The 8,282-nt window shown below is 63.5% G+C and overlaps 1 protein-coding gene across 1 annotated transcript in view; it reads left to right on the top strand.

Annotated features, from left to right (window-relative positions):
* HTT (huntingtin) overlaps positions 1 to 8,282 on the top strand; it is a 100,908-nt gene that overhangs the window by 82,776 nt on the left and 9,850 nt on the right. Inside the window, exons 51-56 of the mRNA XM_014533453.1 lie at positions 242 to 337; positions 3,133 to 3,320; positions 3,629 to 3,755; positions 5,682 to 5,782; positions 6,758 to 6,912; positions 7,301 to 7,440. Of these exons, the coding sequence (XP_014388939.1) occupies positions 242 to 337; positions 3,133 to 3,320; positions 3,629 to 3,755; positions 5,682 to 5,782; positions 6,758 to 6,912; positions 7,301 to 7,440 (807 nt within the window). The remainder of the gene's footprint in view (positions 1 to 241; positions 338 to 3,132; positions 3,321 to 3,628; positions 3,756 to 5,681; positions 5,783 to 6,757; positions 6,913 to 7,300; positions 7,441 to 8,282) is intronic.

Below are 8,282 nucleotides of genomic sequence, written 5' to 3'. Positions count from 1 at the left end.
CAGCAGACATGGGGGCGGGGGCTGGGAAGTCGGAGCCCAGGAGCCTGTCCGCCGGCGCTGCAGGTTGGCCGAGACGTTGGTACCGAGGTCTGGTGTCGCCTGGAACTGTCTAAGCCGGTTCCGGGATGTCTAGACCTTGTGTGGCGTCGGCTGCCCTTGGCATGGGAGGCTGCATAACTGAAATGGGAATGACGGGGTGGGCGGTGTGAGCAATCCTCCCGTGTGTCCTTTCCTGATGCAGTTGTGGTGCAGCCCGGAGACCAGCTGCTCAGTCTAGAGAGAAGGACAGACACCCCGAAGGCTGCCAGAGAGGACGGAGGAGACTCCCGCACACAGAGTGAGTGTCAGGACCTGTTTGGGGCTTGGAATTCACTAGCAGGAGAGACATGTGAAGTGGTCAGCGTGGGCCCTGGGAGGTGAACACAGCTGGTCCCATTGCTCACCCCGACACTGAAAGGCAATGTGGGCCCTGGCCGGTGTGGCTCAGTGGATAGAGCGTCGGCCTGCGGACTAAAGAGTCCCAGGTTCGATTCCAGCCAAGGGCACATGCCCGGGTTGCGGGCTCAATCCCCAGTAGGGGGCGTGCAGGAGGCAGCCAATCAGTGATTCTCTGCCATCACTGATGTTTCTGTCTCTCCCTCTCCCTTCCTCTCTGAAACCAAGAAAAAAATATATTAAAAAACAAATTAATAAATAAATAAAGGCAACTGGGGACATTGCCCTGCACGGTATCCTTCCTCCACCTGCATTTCTTCCCGCCTCGGGCTCCCTGTGGCTGACCTTCCCACTCAGCGGGTGGCACACTCCCAGGAGGCCCTCCTCTCCTCCCGCCCCTCCTTCTTGTCCTCCCTCCCTCCATCCATCCTCTCCTCCCGCCCCTCCCTCCCGTCCTCCCTCCATCCATCCATCCTCTCCTCCCGCCCCTCCCTCCTGTCCTCCCTCCATCCATCCTCTCCTTCCTCCCCTCCCTCCATCCTCCCCTCCCTCCATCCTCCCCTCCCTCCATCCTCCCCTCCCTCCATCCTCCCCTCCCTCCATCCTCCCCTCCCTCCATCCTCCCCTCCCTCCATCCTCCCCTCCCTCCATCCTCCCCTCCCTCCATCCTCCCCTCCCTCCATCCTCCCCTCCCTCCATCCTCCCCTCCCTCCATCCTCCCCTCCCTCCATCCTCCCCTCCCTCCATCCTCCCCTCCCTCCATCCTCCCCTCCCTCCATCCTCCCCTCCCTCCATCCTCCCCTCCCTCCATCCTCCCCTCCCTCCATCCTCCCCTCCCTCCATCCTCCCCTCCCTCCATCCTCCCCTCCCTCCATCCTCCCCTCCCTCCATCCTCCCCTCCCTCCATCCTCCCCTCCCTCCATCCTCCCCTCCCTCCATCCTCCCCTCCCTCCATCCTCCCCTCCCTCCATCCTCCCCTCCCTCCATCCTCCCCTCCCTCCATCCTCCCCTCCCTCCATCCTCCCCTCCCTCCATCCTCCCCTCCCTCCATCCTCCCCTCCCTCCATCCTCCCCTCCCTCCATCCTCCCCTCCCTCCATCCTCCCCTCCCTCCATCCTCCCCTCCCTCCATCCTCCCCTCCCTCCATCCTCCCCTCCCTCCATCCTCCCCTCCCTCCATCCTCCCCTCCCTCCATCCTCCCCTCCCTCCATCCTCCCCTCCCTCCATCCTCCCCTCCCTCCATCCTCCCCTCCCTCCATCCTCCCCTCCCTCCATCCTCCCCTCCCTCCATCCTCCCCTCCCTCCATCCTCCCCTCCCTCCATCCTCCCCTCCCTCCATCCTCCCCTCCCTCCATCCTCCCCTCCCTCCATCCTCCCCTCCCTCCATCCTCCCCTCCCTCCATCCTCCCCTCCCTCCATCCTCCCCTCCCTCCATCCTCCCCTCCCTCCATCCTCCCCTCCCTCCATCCTCCCCTCCCTCCATCCTCCCCTCCCTCCATCCTCCCCTCCCTCCATCCTCCCCTCCCTCCATCCTCCCCTCCCTCCATCCTCCCCTCCCTCCATCCTCCCCTCCCTCCATCCTCCCCTCCCTCCATCCTCCCCTCCCTCCATCCTCCCCTCCCTCCATCCTCCCCTCCCTCCATCCTCCCCTCCCTCCATCCTCCCCTCCCTCCATCCTCCCCTCCCTCCATCCTCCCCTCCCTCCATCCTCCCCTCCCTCCATCCTCCCCTCCCTCCATCCTCCCCTCCCTCCATCCTCCCCTCCCTCCATCCTCCCCTCCCTCCATCCTCCCCTCCCTCCATCCTCCCCTCCCTCCATCCTCCCCTCCATTCATCCTCCCCTCCATCCTCTCCTTCCTCCCCTCTATCCATCCTCCCCTCCATCTTCCCCTTCCTCCCCTCCACCCATCCTCCCCTCCATCTTCTCCTTCCTCCCCTCCATCCATCCTCCCCTCCATCCTCCCCTCCATCCATCCTCCCATCCATCCCCTTTTCCATCCATCCCCTCCTCCATCCTCTTCTCCACCCGCTCTCCATCCTGGCACTACGTTCTCTATGCACTTATGTCTCTCACCTCAGACTCTGGCCCCATGGGGGCAGGGAGTATGTTTCCCTTCTCTGTGTGCTCACTGTTGTACTTGCCCATCAGATGCTGGTGGAGTGATGAATGAGTGAGTAGAAATGCTAAGGAGCTTGCAGCTAGTGGAAATGCCCTCCTGACGTTAGCTAGCTGAGTGTGTATTGCAGCCGTCTATCTCGGTGGATTTTTAAATGGAAATTCCACATCCCATTCACTTAACCCCGCTCTAGACTCAGGCACATGCCCCGGTTCTTCACGTACTTCCTCTTGACTCGGTGTCTTCCCCGGAGCGTGGTGCAGGGCAGGGCGGGAGGGCTCTGGACTGGGGCTCCTTGTCACCAGGGCCTCCAGGACCCAGGCCATCCGGCCCTGCCCTGCGGTCAGGCTGGGTGCTGCCAGCAGCAGCAGGCAGTGTGGGGCGGGCAGGGCAGGGCAGGGCCCGAGGCAGGAGACCAGGCCGACGCGGGTAGATGAGCCCGAACTGCAGTCTGTAGGTCCTCAGGGGCCAGCTAGAGGCCTGGGGGGTGCCACCTTCCTGGGGCGGGGTGTGCCTTCTCCCTGGGAGGCAGGAAGATCAGGAGGTTTGGGGGTGTCCATCCTCTCTCCCGTTGGCTCAGGCCCCGAGCACGTGACTGCAGCCTGCAGGACGGTGGCAGAGCTGGTGGAGGCCTTGCCGTCCGTGCTGGCCTTGGGGCATAAGAGGAACAGCCACATGCCCGCGTTCCTCACATCCGTGCTCAGGAACATCGTGGTCAGCCTGGCCCGCTTGCCCCTCGTCAACAGCTACACGCGCATCCCCCCCCTGGTGAGTCTGCAGACTGGCCCTGGTGGGGGTTCCGGTGACCCAGTTGGGCCAGCTCGGCTGCCGCCTTGGGTGGCCCGGTGCCGCAGGGAGTCCTGACCCTGCCTGGTTCCCTCGGCCTGGCGCGCAGCTGGAGTTGCAGCAACGCTGGCCTTTCTGCGTGAGGCGCAGGGAGCTGGCCCATAGACCCGCCCCTGGGTGAGCTCCAGCGGCCCTTTCGCTCCGGGCCGTGCCGGGCCGAGGAGGGGAGGGCAGCTGTGACCGCGCTGGGGCCTGCGGGCTGGAGCTCAGCGACTTCATTCCACACTCAGGTCTGGAAGCTCGGGTGGTCACCCACGCCGGGAGGGGATTTTGGCACAGCCTTCCCCGAGATCCCCGTGGAGTTCCTCCAGGAGAAGGAAGTCTTCAAAGAGTTCATCTACCGCATCAACACGCTGGGTAGGCGGGGCTCCTCCGCAGGGTGCCAGCCTCGGGTCCCCGTCCCGGAGTGCGCTCTGCGCCTCTTCGTCCCGTGGAAGGTCTGGGCCCGCCTGCTCGCAGGCAGGCATTCTGAGCGCACACACACTCACCCTGAGAACTTCCACCCACGTGTCTGCATGAGCGTTTAATCCCAGGTTTCCACGTGTCAGTGTGTCTCCAGTCGGGTCGGAGCCTGGTAGTTGGTGATGGGGAGCTGAATCCGACCCCCGCAGGAGGCACCCCGCCCGCAGGGACGGGGATGGTCCCTGCGCCTTGTGGTCACTGACGCCGCCTCGTGTGCGGGACGGGCAGGGTGTGCGGGAGCCACCGTGGCCGATGCAGAGGAAGCAGACATCAGAGGAGAGCCAGGCTCTGTGGGCAGGCCGTCCAGCCCCGGCCCAGCTCGGTCCTCGGGATTGAGTGGGCCCTGCTGCCTACGGCCTTCTCAGCCGCCCTGCGCGCTGCCCGCGGCACAGCGACCGCTTCCCTCAGGCCTCCCACTCTGCAGCGCCGTGGCCGTGGCCGCTTCTGTCCCCATTTGATGGTGCAGGTGTGATCTGCTCGGGGTCGAAAGGGCGGTGCTGGGGGGCAGTGCCCTGCGCGGAACTCCGAGAAACCAGTGTCTCGGGAGTCCGGCGTGGCACCCATGGGCCCGGGCAGGCCCACCCTTCGTCCCTGCGGAGCCTCCTGCCTCGGGCTTCTGCAGACGTGGCACTGGCTTCGGTCCTGAAGGTTCAGGCAGCAGACACCTTGTTGGCCTGCATCCCTGTAGTCCCGAGGACGAGGCATTACCCGCCGACCGACATGAGATCTGAGTAGCATGGAGGCGGCCGCCGGGGCAGGTTCCCTCCCTGCCCTCGGAGGTGGCTGTCAGGCAGCCATGGCCTCCCAACCTCTGCCAGCTCCCCCTTCCTGGGCTGCCCTGTGTTTGCCTGTCAGTCGGACCTCGGCCAGGGCAGTCCTACGACCTTGTCCTGGCACCTGCTCTCGCTCTCGCTCTCTCTTCTCCACGTGATCCGAGATTTCCTCTTCCCTGTGGAAATGCCCGTATATGTCTGCCGTCCTTGTACCCGAGTGTGGGTGTCTAACCCACATCTCAGTCTGTCTGTCTCCCTCCCTCCGTCCATCTTAGTGAGGAGATCCTGTCACTGCAGCCCCAGCAGGTGACGAGAGGGGCGCGGAGCACGTGGTGCGACGCCCTCACTGAGGACGACGAGCGTGCCCTGGCCAGACTGCATTCCTTTCTGACCCTCTAGACCAGCGGTTCTCAACCTGTGGGTCGCGACCCCTTTGGCGGTCGAATGACCCTTTCACAGGGGTCGCCTAAGACCATCCTGCATATCAGATATTTACATTACGATTCATAACAGTAGCAACATGACAGTTATGAACTAGCAATGAAAATAATTTTATGGTTGGGTCACCACATGAGGAACTGTATTTAAAGGGCCAGAAGGTTGAGAACCACTGCTCTAGCCAGTCGGGACACCGAGCTCTGCCTCCTGTCAGCAGCCGAGCTGGGCGGGGCTCATGCGGCGCACGCTGACCACTGGGGCCGGTCCCGGCCATGGTTGTGCCCAGTGCATTCAGGAGCTCAGTCCGAGGCTGGACTTCCTGGCCCCTTTCCACTTGGCCACACCTGCCAGGCGGGGTCAGGAGGGCGCCAGACGGACACACACACACACCCCGCTCCCAGGGCAGCATCGGACATGTGTGCTCGCTGTCCGCGCTGGAGGGTGGGCACCGCAGTGTTCTGCATTGCAGACCTGCCGAGGGCTGAGGCAGCTGCTGGATGTGCCGGGGGCATTGCCCGCTCCAGTCAGAGCTGGCGGCCCAGCTGGCGCCTCACGTCGGAACGTTGGAGGAGCGGGTGACGCTCTGCCTCATGTAACGTTTGCATCGTAGGGTGGACCAGCCGCACTCAGTTCGAGGAAACGTGGGCCACCCTCCTGGGCGTCCTGGTGACTCAGCCCCTCGTGCTGGAGCAGGAGGAGAGCCCCCCGGAGGTAAGCCGCCCGCAGCCTGGGCGTCCGCCGCTGGCAGCCGGCAGAGGAGGGCAGCAAGCGCGCTTTCCCGTGTCACCTTACTTGTAAGAGTAGCAGGTTGCGTCTAGACCAGGGGTGGGCAAACTTTTTGACTCGAGGGCCACAATGGGTTCTTAAACTGGACCGGAGGGCCGGAACAAAAGCATGGATGGAGTGTTTGTGTGAACTAATATAAATTCAAAGTAAACATCATTACATAAAAGGGTACGGTCTTTTTTTTTTTTAGTTTTATTCATTTCAAACGGGCTGGATCCGGCCCGCGGGCCGTAGTTTGCCCACGGCTGGTCTAGACTGATGCTTGGAGCAGAGCGGCTCTCCCGCGGCCGGGGAGCTGCCTGGCCGCCTGTGGGCGCTCGGAGCCCAGTGCGTTAGGCACTGGGGTCGGTAATTCCCGACTCAGCACGTAGTTCAGTCAGAAGGAAAGGGCACCTGAGGAGGCCGGGCCGAGGTGCCCGTGCTCACCCAAAGACGCTCCCAGGCGACTGGGAGTGGGCCGTGTATCGGTACAATATTAGGAAAAGCCACATTCGGAAGGCAAAGCCCGGGAGAGTGAATGTCATGGACCCTAGGCCTGTCTGGCAGGAGGGTGGCGTGACTGCGGAAGGGACAGTTCAGTGGTGGGTGTCAGAGCCGTGTGCACGGCCTGCGGGCCCACGCGTTGAAGCTGGCGGGTGGTCATGTGCCAAGTTCTCGAGTTAGTGGTGCCTGTGGGAGACCTTGCTTTGCGCAGTGGACGTTTGCCCATTCGATTGTTTCCAGTGACCGGTGTGGGGGCTGCGGTGGGTGCAGGCAGACAGGTCGGGACCTGGTGGGGAGGGCGTGTCCCGCTGTGCGCTCAGGCTCCTTCCGCCGGGCCACGGGGTCTGTGCGCAGGTGGGCACAGGTAGTGCTGGGGCCTGGCTGCTCGTGACGTGACCCCATGTGGGCTCCTTCCAGGAAGACACGGAGAGGACCCAGATCAACGTCCTGGCCGTGCAGGCCATCACCTCCCTGGTGCTGAGCGCGATGGCCGTGCCCGTGGCCGGCAACCCCGCCCTCAGCTGCTTGGAGCAGCAGCCCCGGAACAAGCCCCTGAAAGCACTCGACACCAGGTTTGCCGCGTTGCCGTGTCCAGGGCACAGCGTGGAGGGGGCTAGAGGCACACTCCTCCCACCCCACCCAGAGGCCAGCAGCTTACCCGCCCTTTCGTTTGTTACTGAAACTAAAAAGCAAAGCACCTTGCGTGTTGCTGCGAGAGGTGCACGTGCTAGAGTGACTTGACCGGCCGCAGTGGACACGGCCTGAGGTGGCGGGCCTCTGGCTGGCAGAGCAGGAGCTGGCCGCCAGCAGGGTCTGCCGGGCTCACAGGAGTCGCCCGCAGAGGCTGTGCTGTGGTGCTGTGGGTGCCTCTCCTTTCGGCAGAGCGGGGGCGGGTCCTGGCGTCTCTCACGTCTAAAGTTTTAAAGGAACTGAAAGTTGAACCTTTGTCCTGGATTCTAGGTTTGGGCGGAAGCTGAGCGTGATCCGAGGAATTGTAGAGCAGGAAATTCAAGCAATGGTGTCGAAGAGGGAGAACATCGCCACCCATCACCTATACCAGGCGTGGGACCCCGTCCCCTCTCTGTCTCCAGCCACCACAGGTGCCTGTCGGGAGGGGCCGCTTGTCCCCGGGCCGGAGCATGCGGTGGCCAGCACACTGGCGGCAGCGGGGGGCAGCCAGAGGCTGTGGCTTCGTGTGCTGCCCTGGCCCATGGCAGTGCCGGGCGCCCTCAGGACCGGCAGTTTAACCCTCTTGAGGGAATAAAGCCGGGAAGCAAATGCTCAAGAGAAGGGAACGTTGTGGGGTGTTTCTTTGCTTTTAAATATGTTTTTATTGACTTCGGAGAGGAAGGGAGAGGGAGAGAGAGAGAGAGACCCCAGTGATGAGAGAGGAACATCCATCAGCTGCCTCCCGCACGCCCCATGCTGGGGGTCTAGCCTGTAACCTGGGCATGTGCCCTGGCCAGGAATCAAAGTGGTGACCTGGTTCACAGGTCGACGCTCAACCACTGAGCCGCACCAGCCGCGCTGAGGGTTCCTCTCATGCGCACTTTTTGCTGTTGGATGCCCTGTGTTCTAGGCTGGTCTTTGTGATCCCTGGGCTGTGGGAGGTGGGAGGTCCTCCAGGGTTCGGTCCTCAGCCTTTGCTGCAGGGCTCCGTGTGCAATGCCATGTGCCGTGCGCCCTAGACATCCGGGCGAGAGTCAGCTGAGTGTGAACTGGTCCCTTGGGAGTCTCGGGCCCATGGGGCAGAGGAGTCGCAGCATCGCTGTCCCAGAAGCAGCCGCTGCCGGCATGCGCGGAGCACGTGCTTCGGGGCAGGGCGGTCTCAGAGGGAGCAGGGTCAGGTGGTGCCCACCAGAGCGAAGTTCGGGCTCAGGGGGCCTGGGCCGGAGGGAGGGAAGCTGGGAGGGGCGTGGAGAAGACCCTGAGGCTGAGGGGG

Source organism: Myotis brandtii, unplaced genomic scaffold (genome assembly GCF_000412655.1).
Source record: "Myotis brandtii unplaced genomic scaffold, ASM41265v1 scaffold986, whole genome shotgun sequence".
Taxonomy (NCBI): Eukaryota; Metazoa; Chordata; class Mammalia; order Chiroptera; family Vespertilionidae; genus Myotis; species Myotis brandtii.
The sequence above is the reverse complement of the archived record's forward strand: the minus strand, read 5'-3'. Positions and strand labels throughout refer to the sequence as shown.